At 36.4% G+C, this 26,735-nt stretch overlaps 1 protein-coding gene across 1 annotated transcript; it reads left to right on the top strand.

Annotated features, from left to right (window-relative positions):
* The first annotated feature begins 3,303 nt into the window (after positions 1-3,303).
* Positions 3,304-25,607, top strand: TENT5D (terminal nucleotidyltransferase 5D). Its single transcript, XM_043459040.1, has 3 exons — positions 3,304-3,387; positions 15,650-15,708; positions 22,824-25,607. The coding sequence occupies exon 3, from the start codon at positions 22,843-22,845 to the stop codon at positions 24,004-24,006; it is 1,164 nt and encodes a 387-aa protein (XP_043314975.1). The 5' UTR covers positions 3,304-3,387; positions 15,650-15,708; positions 22,824-22,842; the 3' UTR covers positions 24,007-25,607.
* The last annotated feature ends 1,128 nt before the right edge of the window (positions 25,608-26,735 follow it).

The following is a 26,735-nucleotide window of genomic DNA, read 5'->3' as shown; positions in this document are numbered from 1 at the left end:
GGAGGCCTGGTGTGCTGCAGTCCATGGGGACACAAAGAGTCGGACATGACTGAGTGACTGAACTGAACTGATTGTGAACAGTGTGAGGTGATACCTCATTGTGGTTTTGATTTGCATTTCTCTAAGAATTACCAGTGTTAAGCATCTTTTTATGTGCTTTTTGGCCATCTGTATGTATTCTTTGGAGAAATGTCTATTAAAGTTTTCTGCCCATTTTTTTATTTTTTTTTATATTGAGTTATATGAGCTCTTTATATATTTTGGATATTAACCTCTTGTCAGTCGCATCATTTTAAAGTATTTTCTCCCATTCTAAGTGTTGTCTTTTTGTTTCATTGATGGCTTCCTTTGTTGTGCAAAAGCATTTAGGTTTGATTAGGTCCCACATGTTTATTTTTCCTTCTATTTATTTTGCCTTGGGATATTGATCTAATCTAATTATATTGCTACAATTTATACTGGAGAATGTTTTGCCTATTTCATGTATCATATTTAAGTCTTTAAACCATTTTAAGTTTATTTTTGTATATGGTGTGAGGAAATATTCTAATTGCATTGAATTACATGTAGCTGTCTGACTTCCTAACATAGCTTATTGAAGAGACTCTTTTCTCCACTGTATGTTCTTGCCTTCTTTGTTGTAGATTAATTGGCTGTAGGTATGTAGGTTTATTTCTGGGATTCTATTCTGTTTCATTGATCTACATGTCTGCTTTTATGCAAGCATTATGCTGCTTTTATTACTGCAACTTTGTAGTATAGTCTGAAGTCTGGAAGGGTTGTGCCTCCAGCTTTATTATTTTTCCCTTATGATTAATTTCATAATTCTGGGTCATTTGTGATTCCATACAAACATTTTTGGATTCTTTGTTATAGTTCTGTGAAAAAATGTCATGAACATTTTATAGGAGTTGTGCTAAATCTATAAATTGCTTATGGTAGTATGGCCATTTTGACATTACAAATTCTTCCAATTCAAGAGCATGGGATATATTTCCATTTCTTTGAATTATTTTCAGTTTCCTTGATCACTGTCTCATAATTTTCAGCATATAGATCTTTCATCTCTATGGTTAAGTTTACTCCTAGATATATTTTAAAGTGATTTAAGTGGGATTGCTTTTTATTTTCTCTTTCTGGTATGTCATTGTTAGTGTAAAGAAATGCAACAGATTTCTGTATATTAATCTTGTATTTTGCCATCTTGCTGAATTAATTAGTTCCAAGTCTTTGTGTGGAACTCAGTTTTCATTTCTAATGGGTAAACCTGGATAAATGTAATCCATATAAACAAAATCCTTCAGTTTCTCAATTCTTTAGCATGCATAAACCTCCTAAAGCCAAACTGCTTTGAGTATTGCTGGTCTACTGCATTAACTACCTTAGAGATACCAAGGGAAAATTTCATGAAGAGATGGGCACAATGAAGAACAGAAAGAGTATGGACAAAACATAAACAGAAGATATTAAGAAGAGATGGCAAGAACACACAGAAAAACTGTACAAAAAAAATCTTAATGACACGGATAACTACAATGGTGTGATCACTCACCAAGAGCCAGACATCCTGGAGTGGGGAATCAAGTGGGCTTTAGGGAGCATCACTACAAACAAAGCTAGTGGAGGTGATGGAATTCTATTTGAGCTATTTCAAATCCTAAAAGATGATGCTGTGAAAGTACTGCACTCATATGCCAGCAAATTTGGAAAACTCAGCAGTGGCCATAGGACTGGAAAACATCAGTTTACATTCTAATGCCAAAGAATGTTCAAACTAGTGCACAATTTTGCTCATCTCACATGTTAGCAAGGTAATTTTCAAAATCCTTAAAGCTATGCTTCAACAGTATGTGAACTGAGAACTTACAGATGTATAAACTGGATTTAGAAGAGGCAGAGGAACCAGAAATCAAATTGCCAGCATCTGTTGGATCATAGAAAAGCAAGGGAATTCTAGAAAAACATTGACTTTTGCTTCATTGACTACACCAAAACCTTTGACTGTGTGGATCACAGCAAAGTAAAAAAGTTATTAAAGAGGTGAGAATACCAGACCACCTTACCTGCCTCCAGAGAAACCTGTATGCAGGTCAGGAAGCAACAGGTAGAACCAGACTCCTTTCACATTTGGGAAAGGAGTACACCAAGGCTGTATATTGTCACTCTGATTATCTAACTAGTATGCAGAGTACAGCATGCAAAATGCCAGGCTCAGTAAATCAGAAGCTGGGATCAAGATTGCCAGGAGAAATATCAACAACCTCATATATGCAGATGATACCACTTTAATGGTAGTAATTGAAGAGGAACTAAAGTGCCTCTTGATGAGGGTGAAAGAGGAGAGTGAAAAAGCTGGCTTAAAACTCGGCATTCAAAGAACTAAGACCGGTCCCATCACCGGTGTCATCCAGTCCCATCACTTCATGGCAAATAGATGGGGAAGAAACAGAAACAGTGACAGATTTCATTTTCTTGGCCTCCAAAATCACTGCAGAAGTTGACTACAGTCGTGAAACTAAAAGACACTAGCTCCTTGGAAGAAAAGCTATGACAAAAGTATATTAAAAAGAAGAGGTATCACTTTGCTAACAAAGGTACATATACTTTGGTTTTTCCAGTAGTCATGTATGGATGTGAGTTGGACCATAAAGAAGGCTGAGTACCAAAGAATAGATGCTTTTGAATGGTGCTATAGTAGATTCTTGAGAGTCCCTTGGACAGCAAGGAGATCACACCAGTCAGTCTAAAAGGAAACCAACCCTGAATGTGCATTGGAAGGACTGACACTAAAACTGAAGCTCCAATACTTAGGCAACCTGATGTGAAGAGCCAACTCATTGGAAAAGACCCTGATACTGGCAAAGATTGAGGGCAAGAGGAGAAGGGGGTAACAGAGAATGAGATGGTTGGATGGCATTACTGACTCAATAGACATGAGTTTGAGCAAACTCAGGACATAATGAAGTACAAGAAAGCCTGGCGTGCTACAGTTCATGGGGTTGCAGAGACACACACAAATTTGCGACTGAACAACAACAACAAATTCATCTGTATATGTTATTTATTTTTTTTTACTATTTTTATTGAAGTCAAAATAACTTGAGAAATGTTTTTAATCCTTAATATGTCCAATGTAGCATTGTTTTATTTGCGACTTGGAAATCATAATTGTCTCATATAAAATGCTCATTTAAAAATACTCAACTATAATAGTGGTAATGATGCAACAGTAATATTCTTGGTCTCCTGGCAACAGTATCCATGTGATTGTTGCAAGTGAGGTGCAGAGAATGTGAGGAGATCAGTTTATGGGGAACTCTCGAGAAGAAAGTTAGTCTTCAGAGAAGGTGGCGTTAAATTCAACAAAGTGTGCTAACAAAAGACCTGGTAGGAAATCTCATAGAAAGGGAATTTTATTACTTTTAGTTTCAGCTGTGTGTAAACATTGAAATTATGTTTTATTCAAAAACATTTTATTCAACTAAAGCATATATACTGAATATCTTAGAAAATTAGCTCTTTTATTAATAATTGTGTCTATATGGCTCTGGTAAAATTGAACACAGTTAATGTGCTGAAAAAAGCATCAGTGATTATTTTAATGTTTCATTTTCTGTGCTAAGTCAACAGTAATAAATGGGAGATGTAACATGTGTTCATGTAGTATCAATAATTATGTTTATTTGCAACTCCAAGGTAAAGGAAATACAAAACCCCCAGATTAATTGACTAACACATTGACATCTTGATAACCTGATAGTGATTATTTTTCAAAATTTAACTTCATAGATTTCTAAAATGAAGTATTAAAGTTCTGTACTTAATTTTTTCTTTTGATATCAAGTATGTTTAAGTACTACATATCAGTGAATGAAAGTTAAAACTAAGGTGATCAATAATCAAGTATGTTTACATATGTGTGTGTGTGTTTGTGTGTGTGTGTGTGTGTGTGTTAATTGCTCAGCCATGTCTGACTCTTTGCAACTCCATGGATTGGGACCTGCCAGGCTCCTTTGTCCATAGGATTTCCCAGGCAAGAATACTGGAGTGGGTTGCCATTCCTTTCTCCAGAGGATCTTCCCAAGGCAGGGATAGAACCCGGGTCTCCCACATTGCACTCTTTACTGCCTGAGCCACTAGGGAAGACTCATTTTTCTTCCTATAAAGCACTCATTAGTTACCTCTTTTGCACAGTCTTTCAGTACCTTGAAAGTGAACTCTTATTTTGTGCTAATAAATCAATTAAATAATTTGTTAAATAATTGTTAATAACCTTTATTACAAGCAAAGGTCAGAAACAATAGGTTAATGGATTTAATATTACTAATCATACCTTAGTATGTTTCATTAGTGTTCAGTTCACTTCAGTCGCTCAGTCATGTCTGACTCTTTGTGACCCCTTGGATTGCAGCACATCAGGCTTCCCTGTCCATCACCAACTCTCAGAGCTTACTCAAACTCATGTCCATTGAGTTGGTGATGCTGTCCAACCATCTCATTCTCTGTCGTCCCATTCTTCTGGCTTCAAACTTTCCCAGGGTCTTTTCAAATGAGTCAGTTCTTCGCATCAGGTGGTATTGGAGTTTCAGCTTCAGCATCAGTCCTTCCAATGAATATTCAGGACTGATTTCCTTTAGGATGGACTGGTTGGATCTCCTTGTTGTCCAAGGGACACTCAAGAGTCTTCCCCAACACCACAATACAAAAGTATCAATTCTTCGGCACTCAGCTTTCTTTATAGTCCAACTCTCACATCCATACATGACTAATGGAAAAACCATAGCTTTGACTAAGATGGATGTTTGTTGGCAAAGTAATGTCTCTGCTTTTTAATATGCTGTCTAGATTGGTCATAACTTTTCTTCCAAGAAGCAAGAGTCTTTAAATTTCATGGCTGCAATCACCATCTGCAGTGATTTTGAAAAAAAAAAAAAATAAAGTCTGTCACTGTTTCCATTGTTTCCCCATCTATTTGCCATGAAGTGTTGGGACCAGATGCCATGATCTTAGTTTTCTTTTTCTTCCATTTATTTTTATTAGTTGGAGGCTAGTTACTTTACAATATTGTAGTGGTTTTTGCCATACTTAAGCCAACTTTTTCACTCTCCTCTTTCACTTTCATCAAGAGGCTCTTTAGTTCTTCTTCGCTTTCTGCCATAAAGATGGTGTCATCTGCATATCTAAGTTTATTGATATTTCTCCCAGCAATCTTGACTCCAGCTTGTGCTTCATCCAATCCAGCATTTCTCATGATGTACTCTGTATATAAGTAAAATAAGCAGGGTGACATATATAGCCCTGATGTACTCCTGTCCCTATTTGGAACCAGTCTGTTGTTCTATGTCCAGTTCTAACTGTTGCTTCCTGACCTGCATACAGATTTCTCAGGAGGCAGGTCAGGTAGTCTGGTATTCCCATCTCTTGAAGAATTTTCCATAGTTTGTTGTGACCCACACAGTCAAAGGCTTTAGCATAGTTAATGAAGCAAAAGTAGGTGCATTTCTTGAATTCTCTAGCTTTTTCTATGAGCCAGTGTATGTTGGCAATTTGATCTCTGGTTCGTCTGCCTTTTCTTTCCAGCTTGAACATCTGGAAGTTCACAGTTCATGTATTGTTGAAGCCTGGCTTGGGGAATTTTTAGCATTATTTTACTAGCGTGTGAGATGAGTGCAATTATGCAGTAGTTTGAGCATTCCTTGACATTGCCTTTGTTTGGGATTGGAATGAAAACTGACCTTTCCCAGTCCTGTGGCCACTGCTGAGTTTTCCAAATTTCCTGGCATATTGAGTGCAGCACTTTCACAGCATCATCTTTTAGGTTTTGAAATAGCTCAACTGGGATTCTATCACCTCCACTAGCTTTGTTCATAGTGATGCTTCCTAAGGCCCATTTGACTTCACATTCCAGGATGTCTGGCTCTAGGTGACTGATCCCACCATCTTAGTTATCTGGGTCATGAGGATCTTTTTTGTATAGTTCTTCTGTGTATTCTTAATATCTTCTGCTTCTGTTAGGTCTGTACCATTTTTGTCCTTTATTGTGCCCATCTTTGCATGAAATGTTCCCTTGGTATCTCTAATTTTCTTGAGGAGATCTCTAGTCTTTCCCTAGAATTTCTATTGCTTTCCTCTTTCTTTGCATTTAACACTGAAGAAGGCTTTCTTATCTCTCCTTGCTGTTCTTTGGAACTCTGCATTCAAATGTGTAAATCTTCCCTTTTCTCCATTGCCTTTCACTTCTCTTCTTTACACAGCTACTTGTAAGGCCTCCTCAGACAACAATTAAAGTAATTTTACTTTAACCATTCATTACAGTAGTTCTACTTTAAACTGTCAAAGATAGAATTTTGAAATTGTGTCTTTAAGGAATGCCATCCACCTGTTTTAACTTACGAGAAGTGGCTAAAGATATAGAGAAAAACATAAGGACTTAAAATATTTCTGGCAAAACAAAGAACAGATGGTGTTAAAGTAAGGGAGGGAACTCATGATAAAGAGAGTTTAAAAAGCCACTTTTTTTCCCAGAAATACTGCCTTCTGAATTTAAGTTTGTGTTTGTGTTGACAAAGATTGAAGTGGGCAAGTTACTCATTTGTGTGTCATAGGAGGAGTTAGATGAGTGTAAGGTAGGAAGACAAAAGCAATACACTATGGGAATGAGAAGAAATCTCCCTTCTCTTTATGGGAAGGAAGAAAAGGAGTATTATTCTACTGGAGAAAGTTCAGCACTAAAGAAAAAAGGAAAGTAGTGGAGAGATCACCATCCTGGTGTAAGAGGTATTCATGACTCAGTATTACAGATCACCTTTTGTGTGGCTACAGATTACCATGGAAATGTTAAGCCTAGCAGGAAGGGAATCTGTGGAGTGAGTGAATGGGACTAGAGGAGTGTATTTGGGGAAGTAATTTCAGCACCCATTTGCCTTTGAACAGCAGCGGTTTAGCAGCCCTGGAAGTTGCTGCAAGTGCTTGCTCTCTTTGTTCTCCTTCCTTTCTTCCTTAATTTCTTTTCTTTTTCTTTCCTTCTCCCCTTATTTATTTATTTTTGTTTTAGTTTCTGCATTTTTATTTCTCTCTATTTGACACCCCTCCCATTCTCCTGTGCGATTACCAGCAGGCCCCTCCAGAGCCTTACTCTAGTGCCACATCCCTGCCTGCTTCAGTTGCTCCTTGCCTGGAAGAAACTGAACAGAGCAGCAGTTGGTGAAGTGAGTTCTTGCAGCCTGCCAGAGGGTTCAGTGAGGGGAGAGGTGAAGAGAGATGCAAACAAAGAGAATTTTTTTTCTTCTAAGTTGTGTCTTTTTCCTTGAACATTCTGGTGAGTTCCTAATATCCTGCTTCTTCAGATAGTGTTCCTGAGTCATGTGGAAGGTGTATATGTCATTGACTATAATTCTGAGGCCCTTCATTTTCTGGAGAATCCTTGATCCCTTCAGTGTTGGCAGTGTTATCCACAAAGGGATATGAAATCTGGAATGATGAAGGGAATGCTTACCTGGTTACTTTATTTATTATGATAATAAATTTATTATTTATTATCATGAGGAGCTGAACAGGGTCCAGTGCAGAAAGGATGGCACTTTGGAATCACTAGGTAGCTTTAGCCCACAGCTTTCCCAGAAACCCATTGCACTTTAGAGTCTTCTCAGTGATATCCCCACCCAGTCACTCCCTCCAAAGAAAACTAGAGTTCTCTCTGGCCAGCTCCCTTCACTGAGGTTAATGACAGTTTGGAGAGTCAGCAAGTTTTTTCATTAGGTACGTCAGAAGTCAAAGAGGCCTGATTTGGTGGCCCATAGAATTTGCATAGCTATCAACCTCTGTCAACCAAATAAGGAAATATGGGAAAGAAGGAGGAGGCAGTGCCTCCAGCCCCCATACTTCCCACTGTAAGGGATTGGCACTAAAATTGAAAGGAGTTGGGAGACAATTCCTTTAGAATAGTACATGCTTTTAAAACTTAGAAGCGGCAAACAATATCCATAACAACACAAAAAAATAAAAGTGAATGCAACAGAGTGTATGCATGTGGATTGGGACAGAATTGGAAGAAAGTGATAAGATTTCTCAGGGATCAGGGGCAGAGGTTTAACCCGGGAGAAGGCAGTTCATTTTCAGGTTCTATAAATCATGCCTTTAAATTTAGAGCTGCTTCTCTTTGGGACCTTTGTGTTCTTTTCTCTAGGTGCCTGCCATGTTTATCTTTATTGTCCCAACGCACTTTTCACCTGAGCTTTTCCACTCAAAAGACCATCTTTTAGCATGGTGCCACCCATATATAAGAATTTTATGAACAGGTTATTTCCCTTTCATCTGTGGCAAAAACTGAAAATTCATGTAAATTTTCAGTCGGTAAGAACACTGAATTTTAGAATGTGAAATGGAGTTAAGCATAGTATTTGAAAAGAGATGGTCATAAAATGGAGACAATGACAGATCAGGATGTGAATAACACTGAAATAGAAACTATATGTGTGCCTTGTTCTAGGTCTGAATGAAAGCTTGCACACTTCCACTATTTTCTGGTACAAGAGAAATGGATGTTCTCTTTTCTTTCCCTCCATGGGTCAAGCATAATTACAATAAGCACAGCAACATCTCTTAGCATTTTATCACTTCTAGTAGTTGAAAATTTTTATTAAATACATTTTAAAATTGGCTTAAAAATAATGAAAATTTAAAAAAGACTTTTTTCTAAAGCTTCATAATCATCTGAGGTACATTTGTAAGAAGTTATACATTTGGAAAATGAAAGTGAATCTTTGCAAATGCAATAGTTTTGTGAATTGACTTAAACTGTAACTGTTTTAGCATTAGAAATTATGTGACTCATTCTTCAGAACCAAATTTGAAAATAACTAATGCTAAAAATGAACAGGTATTGAGAACTCCCTCCTGAATCTTTAAATGCTATAAACTTGTAAACTAAACACTGTCTTATGGCATAAGTGGTACATGTTGTAGGACTCAAGTACTGAGATCAATTACAAATCTGCTAAAATAGCACAGATCAATGTTGCAATTCTAAATTCAATAATATATAAATTAAATATCAGAATGTTATTTATATTAAAAACTTTGAAAATGTGCAGTTTTACTTTTAAAGGTTCACATTTTCACTTAAAACATTTGTATGTTGCCACATTTAAACCTGAAATATGTTTTAAGATTGCTTTATAGCTAATCTTTTGAATGTAATTGGCCGAAAAGTCCACAAGGAGGAACGAATGCTTTATCTTAAACAATAATTTTTAGTCAAGATATTTATTTTGAACAGATTTTAAAATAACTGTCTATTAGAGCAACTGATAAATGCATTGTGATTATGGTGTTTATAAAAAGAATTTCATAGATTGCCCACAGAGCTTAATGTTAGTACTAGTTTTTATAGAAAATGTCATTTGTCTACAATTTGACTCAAAACTCAGGTTTATTTTTATCCTTATATGTAAAACCTACTCCAATTTTAGTGGAACAAGTAACTAATGAATCTCATTGAAAGGAAAAACAAGTTCTTTGGAATTGTCTAACTTCAGTTTTACTTTATGCACACTTTTGAAACTTCAGCCATCACATTTTAAAAACTTCAGTTATCACATTTATAAAAATTAGTATGACAGCCAAAGAGAAAGAGTCTACTTCAAGGTGCTGCAGCTAAGAATTTTTATTTAAAGATGCATTAAACTGCATGAGGTCAACCTTAAGTACATCTATCTTTATTTTCTTACATCCTGCAACTAGTTTCATCTGTCATGTACAGGCCTATCTCATTTTATTGTGCATTACTTTATTACACTTAAGAAATACTGTATTTGTTTTATTACAAATTGAAGGTTTGTGACAACCATGCTTTTTAAAAATTTATTTATTTTTTAATTGAAGGATAATTGCTTTACAGAATTTTGTTGATTTCTGTCAAACCAACATGAATCAGCCATAGGTATACATATGTCCCCTCTCTCTTGAATCTCCCTCCCCGTCCCACCCCTCTAAGGCTGATACAGAGCTCCTGTTTGAGTTCCCTGAGACATACAGCAAATTCCCGAAGGCTATCTATTTTACATACGGTGATGTAAGTTTCCATGTTACTCTCTGTATACACTTCACCTTCTCTTCCCCTCTCCCTGTGTCCATAAGTCTGTTCTCTATATCTGTGTCTCCATTGCTGCCCTGCAAATAAGTTATTCAGTACCATCTTTCTAGATTCGTTAGTATATATGCATTAGTATACAATGTTTATCTTTCTCTTTCTTACTTACTTCACTCTGTATAATAGACTCTAGGTTCATCAACCTCATTAGAACTGACTCAATTGTGTTCCTTTTTATTGCTGAGTAATATTCCATTGTGTATATGTACCAGAACTTCTTTATCCATTCTTCTGCCATGGACATCTAGGTTACTTCCACATTCTAGCTATTGTATTGTAAGTAGTGTTTCAATAAACAATGGGGTACATGTGTCTTTTTGAATGTTGGTTTCCTAAGGGTATATGCCTAGGGCCCATATATTGCTGGGTCATATGGTGGTTTTATGCCTAGTTTTTTAAGCAATCTCCATACCATCTTCCATAGTGGCTGTGTCAGTTTACATTACCATCAATGGTGCAAGAAGATTCCCTTTCTCCACACCCTCTCAAGCATTTATTGTCTGTAGACTTTTTGATGGTGGCCATTCTCACTGGTGTGAGGTGATATCTCACTGTAGTTTTGGTTTGCTTTTCTCTAATAATGAGCCATGTTGAGCATCTTTTCATGTGTTTGTTAGCCATCTGTATGTCTTCTTTGGAGAAATTTCTGTTTAGGTCTTTTTTCCCACTTTTTGATTGGGTTGTTTATTTTTCTGGTATTGAGTTATATGAGCTGCTTGTATATTTTTGAAATTAATCCTTTGTCAGTTGTTTCATTTGCTATTATCTCCTCCCATTCTGAAGGTTGTCTTTTCACCTTGCTTATAGCTTCCTTTGCTGTGCCAAAGCTTTTAAGTTTAATCAGGCCACACTTGTCTACTTTTGTTTTTATTTCCATTACCCTAGGAGGTGGGTCATAGAGGATCTTGCTTTATGTCTTCAAGTGTCCTGCCTATGTAACCATTCTTAAATAAGTATATTGGCATCATTTTTCCAACAGCAGTTTCTCACTTTGTGCACCTTTCACGTTTTGTCAATTCTTGCAGTATTCAGACTTTTCATTGTTATTATATTTGTTATGGTATACTGTGATTGGTGATCTTTGATGTTACTGTTATAATTGTCTTGGAGCACCAAGAACAATGACCGTATAAGGCTGTGAACTTAATTGATAAATGTTGTGTGTGTTCTGAGTGCTCCACTGAACAGCCTTTCCCCCATATCTCTCCCCTCCTCAGGCCTTCCTATTCCCTGAGACATAACAATATTGAAATTAGGCCAATTAATAACCCTACAATGACTTCTCTAAGTGTTCACTTGAAAAAGTCACACATCTCTCACTTTAAATCAAAAGCTAGAAATGAGTAAGCATAGTGAGGAAGGCAGGTAGAAAGTCCAGTTTAATTGAAAGTTAAGCTTCTTACACCAACCAATTCATGAACGCAAAGGTAAAGTTCTTGAAATTTAAAATGCTGCTCCAGTGAAGAAGTAGATTATAATAAAGCAAAACAGCCTTGTTGCTGGTATGGAGAAATGTTTAGTGGTCTGGATGTATTAAACAACTGATTTGCAATGTAGATGAAGCAGTTTTTGTATTGGAAGAAAATGCCATCAAGGTCTTTCATAGCTGGAGAGAATCACTGCTTGACTTCAAAGGTTCAAAGGGCAAAGTAACTCTCTTGTTTAGGGGCTGGTGCATATGGTGACTTTAACCTGAAGCCAATGCTGATTTACCATTCTGAAAATCCTAGGACCCTTAAGGGTTATGCTAAATCTATTATGCTTGCATCTATAAATGGAACAACAAAACCTGGATGACAGTATACCTGTTTACAGAATGGTTTGCTGAATATCTTAAGCCCATTGTTGAAACTTACCATTAAGAAAAAAAAGTTTCCTTTCAAAATATTACTACTCATTTGCAATGTGCCTGGTCACCAAAGAGCTCTGATGGAGATGTACAAGATTAATACTGTTTTCATGCCTGTTAACACAACATCCATCCTGTAGCCCATGGACTTATTTTGACTTCATGTTTTGTTATTTAAGAAATATCTTTTGTAGGGCTGTAGCCACCATCATGGTTCCTTTGATGGATCTGGGCAAAGTAAATATAAAACCTTCTGGAAAGGAGTCACCATTCTAGATGCTATTAAGGACATTAGTGATTCATGGGAAGAAGTCACAATATTAACATTTAATAGGAGTTTGAAATAACCAACCCTCATGGGTGACTTTGAAGGATTCAAGATTTCAGTGAAGGAAGTAACTGCAGTTATGGTGGAAATAGCAATAGCCTTTGAATTAGAAGTGGATCCTAGAGATGTGACTGAATTGCTGCAGTCTCATGATAAAACTTTAGTGGATGAAGAGATAATTCTTATGGATGAGCAAAGAAGGTGATTTCCTCAGATGAAAGCTACCCCTGAGGAAGATACTGTGAAGATTGTTGCAATGACAACAAAGGATTTTAGAATATACATAAACTAAGTTGATAAAGCAGTGGCAGGGTTTCAGAGGATTGACTCCAATTTTGAAAGAAGTTCTATAGTGAGTAAAATGCTATCAATCAGAATTGCATGCTACAGAAAAATCATTCATGAAAGGAAGAATCAATTGATGTGCCAAAACTTCATTGTCTTAAGAAATTGCCATAGGCACCCCAACCTTCAGCAGTCACCACCTTTATCAGTCAGTAGCCATCAACATTAGGGCAAAATCCTCCACCAGCAAAAGATTATGATTCACTGAAGGCTCAGGCAATGGTTAGTAATTTTTAGCAGTAAAGTAGTTTTAATGTATTCACATTTTTTTAGGCAATGCCATTGTACACTTTAATAAATTACATGCATGCATACTAAATCGCTACAGTCTTGTCCTACTCTTTGCGACCCTATAGACTGTAGCCTGCCAGGCTCCTTAGTCTATGAGATTCTCCAGGCAAGAATACTGGAGTGGGTTGCCATTTCCTACTCCATTAATAAACTACAGACCAGTGTAAATACAAATTTCATATGTACTGAAAACCAAAAAATATATTACTTGCTTTATTACAATATTTGCTTTATTTAGTAAGACAGACCTAGCTTCTCATTTGACCTAAGGTCTTTATTAATCTCACCCTGCATGGCTGTCTCTATTTTTCTAGCTCTAAGAGTTCAGAATGAAGGAGGAGTGGCTCCAACATGCCCCACACTACGAGGCTTGTGGGATCTTAGTTCCCTGACCAGGGAATGAACCTGGGCCCTTGATGGTGAGAACCCAGAGTCCTAACCATGGGGCTGCCAATGAATTCCCAATATTTGCTTTATTGTGGTTGTCTGGAACCAAACCCACACTGTCTTTGAAGTATGCCTGTAATCTGAAACATTCTATGGAATCATCCCTATCTCTGTAAAGGAATATCTGTTCTGATTTGGTGACCATTCTAAGCATTGCCTTAAGATCATATAGGTGGATGCTGTAGGAATTCAGAAAAAGAAATATGCATTATTACTGTTGACTCAAAGTAGTTGAGATATATAGGTAAATTGTTGATATGTAGTGATAACTGCAAAATACTCATGTCTTTCAAGGCAAAGTGAGTTAAAAGTGCATTAATCTTCAATCTCAGTCCTATCAATATTACGCATATTAGAAACAGACTTCCACTTTTAATTTGCATTCACTGTAATCAGGCAACTAAATCACTGGAGCTCTCTACTGTCACAGAGATCACTTTTATCCCATTTAAAGCAACTCACTTACATTGCCTTTCACTGCTTTTATTTTTTTAATTATTTTATTTTTTAATTGGAGAATAATTACAATATTTTGGTGATTTTTGCCATGCATAGACATGAATCGGCCATGGGTATACGTGTGTCCTCCAATCATGAACCCCCATCCCATCTCATTCTCCACCCTGTCCCTCTGGGTTGTCCCAGAACACTGTCTTTTGGTACTCTGCTTCATGCATCAAACTTGTGCTGGTCATCTGTTTTACATATGGTAATATACATGTTTCAATGCTTTTTTATCAAATCATCCCACCCTCGCCTCCTCCCACAGAGTCCAAAAGTCTGGTCTTTTTTTTCATTTATTTTTATTAGTTGGAGGCTAATTACTTTATATCTGTGTCTCTTTTGCTTCCCTTTCATGTAGGATCATTGTTACCATCTTTCTAAATTCCATATGTATGTGTTAATATGTAGTATTTTTGTTTCTCTTTCTGACTTACTTCACTCTGTATAATAGGCTTCAGTTTCATCCACCTCATTAGAACTGACTCAGATATTTTTATTATCCTAACTGGTATCACATGCTATGGGTTACCACAACAATCAAGCAAAAAAATGTTTTCTGCTGGGAATTTTTTCTTAAATTAATTTCTATTGGAGTATAGTTGTCTTATAATGTTGTGTTAATTTCTGCTGTTCAGCAAAATAAATCAGCTATGCATATACAAATACCCCCTCCCTTTTGGACTTCCTTCCCATTCAGGTCACCATAGTGCATTAAATAGAGTCCCCTGTACTATACCGTATGTTCTTATTAGTTATCTATTTTATAAATAGTATCAATGGTATATATGTGTCAATCCAAATCTCCAAATAAAAAGACCAAACCTGTTAAGATACTGATAGCTTACAGTGTTTAGTGAATGGTGCTGCCAGATTCGTGGTCTCTGAAGGAGAAGATGTAACTCTGGGACCAAAGACATGGTCTCAATCACTCAGAGCTTTTGTGTAGCAGACACAACTGGCTTGGTGGGCTAGGGGCATGGTTTTCGCCTTAGTCACGAGAGGTCCCAGGTTCAGATCCTGGATGAGCCCCCAAGATGATAGTTTAGCATATGGTGAACAATGGTCAGTACCAAATTTGTGGTCTCCAAAGGAGAAGATTTATTTCTGGGACAAAAGATGCAGTCTCAATCACTCAAGAGCTTTTGTGTAGCAGGGATTTTATTAAAGTGAAAGTGATAGACAAAGCTTTTGACATAGGTATCAGAAGGGGGTAGAAAGAGTACCTGCCTCACTAGTTTAAGCAGAACATTCTATACTTTTCTGTTAGCTGTTGCGAATAGATAAATGGAATGCCTCAAGGTTGTGAAAATTTTTCCCATACCCTTTCCTGTAACATACATTCTGAGATGATGTCATCATGAGATTAGCCAGAAGGAATGGGTTAACCCAGAGCTCAAGGTTGTGAAAGTTTTACCCAGACCTTTTTTCGTAGCATACATTTTGAGATAACATTGGTTCAAGACTAGCCAGGGAGAGCTTGATCTGAGCAGCATGTCCCTGGGTGAGAAATATCGTTTGTAATCATTAGCTCTTGGCCTAAAAAAAGCTAGTTTTTAGGCGAGATAGATTGTTGTCATAGTAACACAGAGCTTAAGAAAAAACATGTCCTATGTGAAATGGGCAAAAGAATGTATGGATAAAAGAAAATGTTTGCTGCCTCCTCCTTCTTGGGGGTCCCTAGACTCTCTGAGACTCCCTGTCAACCTGCTCTCTCACTCCCTGCTTTTTCTTTTAGGAGAATATTTCTGCTGAAGGGAAAGGGGCGAAGGACTCTGCTATAACTGCTTCCTGCTGGTGAGTGGTGCTGACCCTAGGTTATTGAAGCAACATATTCTCCTTACCCTTTTATTTAGGGTCTCTGATCTAAGGGCCCCAAATAATAACTAAAGGGGCATGAACAATCATTTGTAATTTAAAAGCTTTCAAACGGTTAGAAACAATTCCCATTATACAGATACAAATCTAAGGAGCAAACAGCAAGAATAAGATGATTACAATTATTATGGTCAAGATAGTTTTTCACCAAGGAGAGCTTGTAAACCAAGATTGTATCTGTGACCAGAGTGGAACATCAGGGGAGTCCATTTTGAAGAGTGACCAGAATCCCTGTATCACCATTATTTTGTCTGGGAAGTTGTTGTATCCTTTAGAAAGTGAAAAGGCTGAGACCAAAAATCAGTAAAAAAATTATTGTAATCAGTGGTCCAAACAAGAATAAGAATCAGGTTACATTTGGTAGTAATTTTGATCCTGGTCTAGATAGAGTCAACACTTGGGTTGCCCTGTTTATAAGAATGGAACAAACCCAGTTAGAAGTAGTTGAAAGAGTGACAACCTGAACTTTAACAGACAAATCTTGTAACAATTTTAGTGTTTTTTTAGGTATGAGAAGATGTAAGAACCTGGGCTCAAGAAAAATTGTTTTCCTGAAAATATCTGTCTGAAGGCCAGTTTTGTCCATTTTTCCCAGAGCACAGAGTGAGTGCCTAATTTCTGATTTCCACCTGAATTCCTTTCAGGGGATATTGCCATGTTTTAATCTTCGTAGAGGCAGATAGCAAGTGCCAGTTTTCAATCACAGAGCCCCTTCATGGCTATGAATTTGACCATGGTTTGGGGGCATTTTATGACCATCTTGTAGGAAGGTTCATTTCCAGGTCTGTTGAAGATTTCACTGATAGGCCACTCAGTGTGCTGTTACTGGACTAGGCCTTTGAGTAGCAAAAGTTTCTGGACCACACCTGTCTTACTAGCCTCTTGGTCTAGGAAAATATTCTCTCTTGTGGCTTCTTCTTATATATAGAGTCACTCTATTACAATCATTGTCACACACTTGATAATGTAAGGGACAACATTTTTGAAACAGGCAACATTATAAGTAAGAACTTAAGTCAAGAACTTCCATTAGGTATAGCCCAGTGATATCTCCAGGTTATCTGATTTAGTTTGTTAAATGAATATAGCCTGTTGTTAATCTTCTGGTTGTAGATCTTGGAGCATCTGATCTTTATTTAAAGATTGGTTACTGAGATAAGCTTTAAAAGTGTCTTAATTAATAACTTAATTAAACCTCTTGGCAATATAACATATCAAAAACCATATTCTAAGAAGACTTTGTTCTTTTAATAGGGAGAGAAAACCAAGTTCCAGTTTGGTACCAGCGTATATTCACTGTGAAACAAGAATTATTTACTTAGCCTAAGTAATAATAAAATATTTCGAAGGCAGTTTAATATCTTAAGGTACTTGTGCCATGCACAAAACTCTTTTCCACTTGTCACATACTTGTATACTTGCTACAGACCTTTTTTACACTTTCTGAATTCATCATTTTATTTGCCCATAACAATCACCTATAAGTTCAGACTTAACTTCCTTTCCCTTTAATAGAATGTAATTCCATCCCTTATATATGTTTATTAAAAACACACATCTTACTTTCCTTCAGCAACTATGGCAAATTAACCTCAGCAATATTATCCAAAGATGAAGACCACCAAGACATATATAAATCTGGACCAAGAGAGATCTCACAGTTTTTCGCTTGAGATTTAAAATGTCTTTTTGTCCTTTTTTCCCCCTTGACTTGAAGTTCTGCTAATTTGCTCACAGCTGGAGTTTCAGACAAGGTGGGCTGCATCTCTCAAGGACATGGAAAGAGTTAACTTCAGGATTTTTCTAGGCATGTTTTTGCTTCTCAGACAGGATCATAGTTCCAAATATATATATTGACAAGCCAGCTTTGTCCTAATTGTACCTGTAAAAAGAGCCAGTTTTGCAATTTTAAAAAGATTTTATTTTAACCAATTTTCCCCAGATCCTAAAGAATATCATGGCCATCCAGTGTCAAAAATGTCATCTCTCCTTCATAGCTAAAATTTAAACCAGAGAGTGTTCAAATTGGCTCTGATGACAGGGGCAAACTGACTGATAAGATGTTGTTCCAGCAGGGATTGTCTCTCTGAGGAGATGAGGTCTTCTCTTAAATCAAAGAATGCCTGTATATAAGGGACTTTTTAGGCTCTGGGAATCAAACTTATCCCAGTTTTTCAAGATGCAATCTAAAGGGGTAGTACTGGAAATATGTGAAGCTCCCATCTATAAGAGAGAAAAAGCAGCATCCAGCACTTTTGCTTCTCTACCAGAGGCATCCCTCCCTGCTCTAAATTAGGAAGAGGTAGACTCTCCACCAAAAGCTTCCTCTTTCTGACCATCTGGTTGGACTTAGTCTACCTTGCTGACACAGGTGCATTGTTTGTTTCATCTGACCCTCCTCGTTCTACCACTGAGCAGGGGTGGAGATGTGCCAGGGGGTAGACCCTGCAGCATCCCAAAATGTATTTGTTTATGTCCACCCTTCCTCTTTCCACAAATGGGGGGGTGGGGGTGGAGATGCACCCAGGGGTGGAACTAAGGCATCCCAAACTGTCTTAGTTGTCTGCCTTCCCTGTCTCACAACAAGGATGGGAGGAGATGCTCCAGGGGTGGACCTGGGAGCATCCCAAATTGATGTCCAGTCCTTTATCATCAAAATTTTCATTTGATTTCCCCTTTTTCCCCTGATGCCACCTGGGGTGTAACAGAGTAACCTTTTGGAGTGCTTTCCATGTACCCAAATCTTGGATTCCATGATTTGTATTCTCAGAAATCTCATGTTTGCTAGCATTGCCTCTATCCATACAGTCCAGAGGCACGATCGTGACAAGGACTCATCTCTGGGTTTCTGGGATCTCATGCAGGCTGCCAGGAGAGTGATTTCTTGCCAAGGAGATGTTCCTAGAGCTAGAGCTCCACCTAGCGCCCTAAAGTGTTCCTGCCTGCAGTTTATAAGAAAACAGCTGTCCAGGTTGGATGCATGAGACAGGTGCTCAGGGCTGGTGCACTGGGATGACCCAGAGGGATGGGATGGAGAGGGAGGTGGGAGGGGGGTTCAGAATGGGGAACACATGTAAATCCATGGCTGATTCATGTCAATGTATGGCAAAAACCACTACAATATTGTAAAGTAATTAGCCTCCAACTAATAAAAATAAATGGGAAAAAAAAAAGATTAACAAAGAAAAAGAAAACAGCTGAGATGTAACTTTTGATCTCTAATAAGGTTAGGTACTATAGTACTAGCAAAACTTGAGATGTGAGTCTAGCTAGAAGAACACAACAGCATGGATTGAAAAACCTCCAAAATCTACAATCTGGCATACAAGGTTAGTAGCTTCAATTCCCTAAGCAGTTATAGAATGGTCAAAGAGCCCAGGAAAAGTTGACCGGAAAGGAAAGTTCGGACGATATGTTCATCCACTTTTGGCTGCTCCCCTCATGGGGACAAAGGACGCCTCTTGACATTGGTGGGACTGTATAAACCCCATGTCAGAATACCCCTTCGGGTCTGCCTTAAGCAATATGAGGCACATCCATGGAACCGCAGAACCAGACAGAGCTATCACTCTGTGTTCGGTTGTATATCTTAGGCTCAGGGCACTCACACAAACAGGACACCTTAGTGTTACTAAACTGGAGGTTTTACAGTAAAAGAGCACTGGTTTCCTATCCAGGCTGTAACAAATTGCTTATTTTTGGTTGGTTTTATTTACATATAAAGGTCCTGGAAACTTTTGTATGGAAACAAATTTGATAACTTCAGTAATGTCAGTATAACAATGTGAATGATCTTTATTTTCAGATCATTGGTGATTAAAAGTAGGGATTAAATGAGGATTTTAAGCCTGGGGTTAGGCCATTGATTTATTTTTCCTTTTTGCCACATTGCGTGTCTTGTGGGATCTTAGTTCCCTGACCAAGGATTGAACCCAGGCCCTCAGCAGTGAGTGTACATAATCATAACCAGTGGGTCACCAGGCAATTCCCTCGGACATTGAGTTTTTAACTTTTACCTAATATTGAACAGGAAATTTGCCATTACATAAAGAAAATTTTCCGTTTATAAAATAAATTTGCATTTAAAAAAGGATTTGGGGAACTTATTTGTATATAAGTTAAAATGGCATAATTTACTTGTGGTATTGCTAAAATATGTATTAAGTAAATGATTGAATTCCCTAAAGTCTTTACATGAAACCAGCCAATGTCATTAACTATTAGTTTTCCAGATTGAGAATTTGAGGATAACAAACTTCTTTAGCTTCAAATAATTCAGTGATAATTCCAAGAAAATTAATTAGAAAATAAACACACCAGTTCTTATTGAATATTCTGTCCTTCATATAGCATTTTGTTCTTTCCATTGTCCTAAAGATATAAAGTTAGTTTATACTACAAAGATAATTTCACTTGACAGATGAATGACCATCATCCAACGGCCCAATGTGTAGTCAGTTCATTTATCTTTAAGGATTGATTTGGATATTGATATAGCTGATAAAATTGTATGAACATTGGCAATTACTGTGGTTTAAAATAAATCACACACACGTTATGTGGACCATTTCATCACATATACTCTTTAATTACTCTTTAATACTCTTTAATTCATTTATTACTCTTTAATTAATTTAATACTCTTTAATTCATATTCATGGGGATACCATATAAAGAAACTTCTCACTAACACAGATCTGCCATTGCTTAACTAGCCTTTTGCAACATGCTTGGGCTATCAAAGTTGGTTCTACAGATGTGAAATGTTGTTTTTTCTTCAGTCGCTAAGTTGCGTCTGACTCTTTGCAACCCCATGGATTATAGCACACCAGGCTTCTCTGACCTTCTCTATCTTGAAGTTTTCTCAAACTCATGTCCATTGAGTTGGTGATGCCATCCAACCCTCTCATCCTCTGTCACCTCCTTCTAATCCTGCCCTCAATCTTTCCCAGCATCAGGGTCTTTTCCAGTGAGTCATCTCTTCACATCAAGTAGCACAAGTATTGTAGCTTCAGCTTCAGCATCAGTACTTCCAATAAATATTCAGGGTTGATTTCCTTTAGAATTGACTGGTTTGATCTCCTTGCAGTCCACAGGGACTCTCAAGAGTCTTCTCCAGCACCACAATTTGAAAGCATAAATTCTTTGGTGCTCAGTCTTCTTTATGGTCCAACTCTTACATCCGTCCATGACTACTGGAAAAAAACATAGCTTTGACTCTGTGGACCTTTGTTGGTAAAATAATGTCTCTGCTTTTTAATATGCTGTCTAGGTTTGTCATAGCTTTTCTTCCAAGGAGCAAGCATCTTTTAATTTCATGGCTGCAGTCACCATCCACAAAGATTTTGGAGCCCAAGAAAATAGTCTGTCCCTGTTTCCATTTTTCCTCCCTCTATTTGCCATGAAGTGATGGGATCAGATGCCATGATCTTAGTTTTTTAAATGTTGTCTTTTAAGCCTGCTTGAAAAAGTGAAAAACTCTCCTCTTTCACCCTCATCAAGAGGCTCTTCATTTCCTCTATTTCTGCCATTAAAGTGGTGTCATCTGCATATTTGAGGTTGTTGATATTTCTCCTGGTAGTCTTGACTCCAGCTTGTGATTCAAACAGCCCAGCATTTTGTATGATGTACTCTGTATATAGTTAAATAAGCAGGGGGACAATATATAATTTTGACATACTCCTTTCCCAATTTTGAACCAGTCAATTTTACATATACAGTTCTAACTGGTGCTTCTTGACCTGCATACAGGTCTCTCAGGAGACGGGTAAGGTGGTCTGGTATTCCCATCTCTATAAGAATTATCCACAGTTTATTGTGATCCACACAGTCAAAGGCTTTAGTGTAGTCAGTGATTCAGTAGATTTTAAATAAGATGATTCTATTTGCTATAGTTTTACTGGGGAAATATACAACATAAAAGGCTAAATATTTAAACTCTGTTCTAATTGCTCCCTAGTTAAGCCAAATATGAATACTGTCTATATAAATCTGTCTTAAGCTCTGTGTAATTTTTATTTCTGGAATTCTAGAAAGAATGCGTAAACCCAAATCTATGTCTATAATGAAATTCATTTACTAGGTTTATTGTTTAAATAGCTTTAAGAAAGTATTTGAAAATCCATGTAATAACTATAAATAACTATAAATGTACCTAATTAGATCATAATATAATTAAATTTAATTATATTTATAATGTTTATAATTTTAACTTCCTAATATTCCCCCAAGTATAAAATTTTCTGAGCATGTCATATTACACATCTGCAGAAAACAAAATTAGGAATCTTATGCTTTTGTATATAATTGTTCTCATTTTGGAGATAAATGTAGTAGTAGCATTTGTTTTTTTTGTTTTGTTTTTTTTTTAAATGACATTCTTTATTTTCTTCAACCAGCATTTCTTTAAGAGCTACCAGGAACATAGAAGAGGTTTTGCATTAGGTACTCTCCTTACTCTCAAGCAATTCAAGGAGTTCATACTATAATAATGGACTTCAGTAATTTTCTTAAAAATGAAAGTAACAATACATATATGAAACAATAATAAAATGATGCTTTTGGTTTAAAAATTCTATATATTGCTTTTAAATATTATGCTGTTCAGTCAGTTGTGTCTAACATACACAGACATGCTATCTGATCTCACTTTAAATTCATGACAGTTAACCTCTATTATATACTATGGTTGTCATGTGAACAACATTTATACCACCAAAAAAATATACTCATTATAGTGTTTATGAAGAACGATTGAGAAAGCCCACAATTTCACATCAAAAATAATTACAACTCTAACAAATCTGTGAGAATGTTTGTTTACATGAACCAATCAATCTAACAATTTTGACACAATCATAGTGGCCTTTATTTCACTTATAGATTTGAACACAATTAGATGCACTGATAATTTACTGTCTAGTATTAGTTTGGTTTATGTTGAAGGTAAGTCTATACTTAACTTTTCATATGCTTTAGCTAAACATTGATTTCAAGATGCTAAATTTCTTCTCAATATTTTGCTTACTTTCTAGTTGATCTACTGACTTCATAATGTCTGAAATCAGATTCAGCAATCTCACTTGGGACCAAGTTATAACACTGGATAAAGTGTTAGATGAAGTAATTCCAGTTCATGGAAGGGGAAATTTCCCCACATTGGCAGTAAAACCAAAAGATATTATTCATGTTGTGAAAGATCAACTGATAGAGCAAGGAATTATTGTTAAAGATACTCGATTGAATGGCTCCACAGCAAGTTACATACTTGCAAGCCACAATGGAATCAGCTATAAGGATCTGGATGTCATTTTTGGTGTTGAACTACCAAGTGATCAAGAATTTCAGGTTGTTAAGGATGTAGTTCTAGGTTGTCTATTCGACTTTTTACCAAAAGGTGTAAAAAAGGATAAGATCACCCTGAATATTATGAAAGAGGCTTATGTGCAGAAGATGGTTAAAGTTTGCAATAAGCATGATCGTTGGAGTCTCATCTCTCTGTCAAATAACACTGGGAAGAATGTCGAGCTAAAATTTGTTAATTCACTCAGACGACAATTTGAATTTAGTGTAGATTCCTTTCAAATTGTCTTGGATCCCATGTTAGATTTCTACAGTGACAAAAATGGTAACCTAACCAATGAATGCTATCCTGTTGTGGTAGCTGAAAGCATGTATGGAGATTTCCAAGAAGCAATGACACATTTACAGTACAAGCTTATATCTACCAGAAAACCTGAAGAAATTAGAGGTGGTGGCCTTCTGAAATACAGCAACTTGCTGGTTCGTGACTTTAAACCAGCTTGTGAAGCAGAAATCAAGACCCTGGAACGTTATATGTGTTCTAGATTCTTCATTGATTTTCCTGATGTAGCAGAACAGCAAAAGAAGATTGAATCATACCTCCGCAACCATTTCATAGGTGAAGAAAAGAGCAAGTATGACTACCTCATGACCTTGCATGGAGTTGTGAATGAGAGCACAGTTTGCCTCATGGGACATGAAAGAAGGCAGACCCTCAATATGATTGCCCTTATGGCTTTAAAAGTACTTGGAGAACAGAATATCCTACCTAATACTGACAACGTAACTTGCTTTTATCAGCCTGCTCCGTACTTTGTTGCCGAGGGAGGGTACCCTACTTATTATGTAACATCTGGACAACCACCTATACTCTTTCAGCCATACCACTTTCATGTTCCAAATGGTATGATTTAAAAACACACACACCCACACACAATAGAAACTTTGCTTTAATTAAACACCTTCTAGAAGCAAGTTTCCAAATTTATGCAGTTATCAACTATTTTTATCATTTATAGCTTAAACCATCATAGTAAATACAATATCATCTATGAACTGACCTTTTAAAATGATTTTCAAATGTTACTGTTTAGATATGGCAACTTTCAAATATTGTAGACCACTTAAAATGATTTTCAAATCTGACTGACTACTTATGACTCAAATTTGCTATGACAAATACATTGGAGATGACTGAATGAATATTTGATTAAAATATAAAAGAACAGGCTCATGTTTTAAAATCCAGAGGTACAGAAAAGACCAGTGCCAACAATTCTGTATTCAGTCAGTTCCTTTGCTACCTTTACTTCATTTCTTTTTCTAGTGAATAGTACCATCAATGAATTTTCAATGCCTAACAAAAATGCCTAATTTCAAAGACAACAGATTCAGAAGACATTAAAATCCTGGACTTTGCAAGCATATACTTTGTTTCCTAATTGAATTCATTTAGGTACAAACTCTTACTATAATTTTAAGGAACACTGAAAAAAACAATTCTGTATAACACTGGACGTTAGTAATTTATCAACTATCAGGTTGATTTGTGGATCTGAAGAAGAATACACCCAGCTGGACAGCCAATACTGTGACCATTTATACAGATTTCTTTATTTTTTCCCCCAAACAGTTGAAAAGAATTAAAATGACCAACTCTGAATGTGAAGTTTTCTATCATCATCTGGTAAAAAAAAAAAAAAAAAGACTCTAAATGTGAAAAAGCAAAAACCTGACAGAAGCTTTTATCCATGGCATTTACCATTTTTATGACCAATATGACCAACATCTTAATATGTGGAGATTTTACTGTTAATGAGTAAGTGAATATATTTTCATTATTACTCACTGAAGCTTTTTTCCATTTTGCCCTTACCAAAGATGTTTCTAACATGACATTCAAGTGCCTCCTCATGTGAGATTTTGCATAGTGCTGGAATTTATTCAGCAATTTTATATGTTCATCAAGAATTTGAATATCTACTCACTGTATCACATATTCTGCTAGCAATATGCCAGTGGGAATAAAGCAATATTTTCTTCCTACAATGAAGAAAAAGATCCATGACCAATATTACCTGGGATGACAGGAGGAGCTATCCTGAATGAATATAAATAAGACCCTCAGATAACTTCACTATTTTTACTTGCTTCTGAATTTTTATTAGTTTCCATCTCAGTTTTCATTGGCCATTACAAGTTTTTCCATCGCAGCATGGTCCAACAGGCATAGTCTGAGAATTTGGCACTTAAATGACTGTGCTGAATCCATCTTCTCTGTATTACGTTATTGGACTCGAGAAGTACACCAAAGATGGCGTTTTCAAATAACCAATATTGAGATGTTTTTTACCACAGTAGCTTTGACCATTAGTATATTTTTAAAGAGTTATATTAAAATATATATATTCATATATATGAATATATATAAATACTATATATATCTCACAAGCATGAAGCTTTAAAACATTGTAGTATTCAGTTCCTTGCTTGGGACAAATAAAGAATTTACAAATACTATATTAAAAAGAAAATTCAGTAGTCTATTGGCGATGTAATGTATTGGCTAAAAATGGCTGATCTTTCTGTCTTAATATACTCTTTAGTTTTTAGTTAATGAGTGTGCTTGTGTGTAAAATTGATGGATTATATGCTATATTAACAGTACCCCCCCAAAAAAAAAAAAAAACAATTACAAGATGTATAGGAAAAGTATTTAGGAATAAAAGAACTATGATAGTGATGAGTCATGGCTAAAGATTCAGTATATTCCAGAGTAACATTTTATGATGAATAACAGAATTTTGAAGCTATTTGGAAGCACATCTTATCACCCATGTGCTTCCTTAACTTCCTTTGGTCCTACTGAGTTTAAACCCCTTCCCTAAAAAGTGAATTCCCTATGGTATTCTCCTAAAGCTTTAAATAATGCTGGAAGAATGACCTGAGAGCTTCATGTTTCCTCCTAACGTGGAAAGCATGTGTTTCCATTATAGAAGAAAAGCTTCAGAACTGGCATTTTAAAAGTTCATTTTTTTATTGAGAGGGAGCCCATATTTGTTGAAGGAAATGGTATCACTAAAGAGAAAACTACAGCTTTATCTCTCATGGTTTCCTTTATAGACACCATCGTCAAGCTATGCTGTGTTCTTTGCTCCCAACTGAGCAGAAAAACATATATTTTCATTAGTGTGTGAGCATCTCTCCAAGATTAGGCTAGTTGCCTTGAAAAGCAGTTTTATTTCATTCTGTTTATTAGGATAATAAATGGAAAAGCTTTTTATAAAGAAATGAATGCCAGCCTCATGGCCTAAAGGAGTTAATAGAAGTTACTTTAAATATAATTCTGTAGCATGTCATCCCATTACAAGAGAGAAATGGTGTTGTCTTTTCCTATTTAATTTTACATAAATTCAAGGCTGAGTCTTGGCTCAGAAGTTGTTTTTTCCCCCTCCAGAATATTAACCAGAACCAAAAAAAGAAAACTTTCTGATATACTTCTAGTATCCATATCAGTGGGACACATTTGGTGTCAGTTAATGGTACATATTTTTGAAACTAAAATATTCTTGCATTTCACAAATATTTACACAAAGTTCTATTAGTAGAGTATTTGTAACTTTTAAATTCAGAGATATTCTAAT

Source organism: Cervus canadensis, chromosome X (assembly GCF_019320065.1).
Source record: "Cervus canadensis isolate Bull #8, Minnesota chromosome X, ASM1932006v1, whole genome shotgun sequence".
In the NCBI taxonomy this organism is placed as follows: domain Eukaryota; kingdom Metazoa; phylum Chordata; class Mammalia; order Artiodactyla; family Cervidae; genus Cervus; species Cervus canadensis.
Note: the sequence above shows the minus strand (reverse complement) of the source record. Positions and strands in the feature narration are given on the sequence as shown.

Excerpts from the sequence above, each read along its gene's own strand:
- TENT5D (XM_043459040.1), top strand. The coding sequence starts at position 22,843 with ATGTCTGAAATCAGATTCAGCAATCTCACTTGGGACCAAGTTATAACA.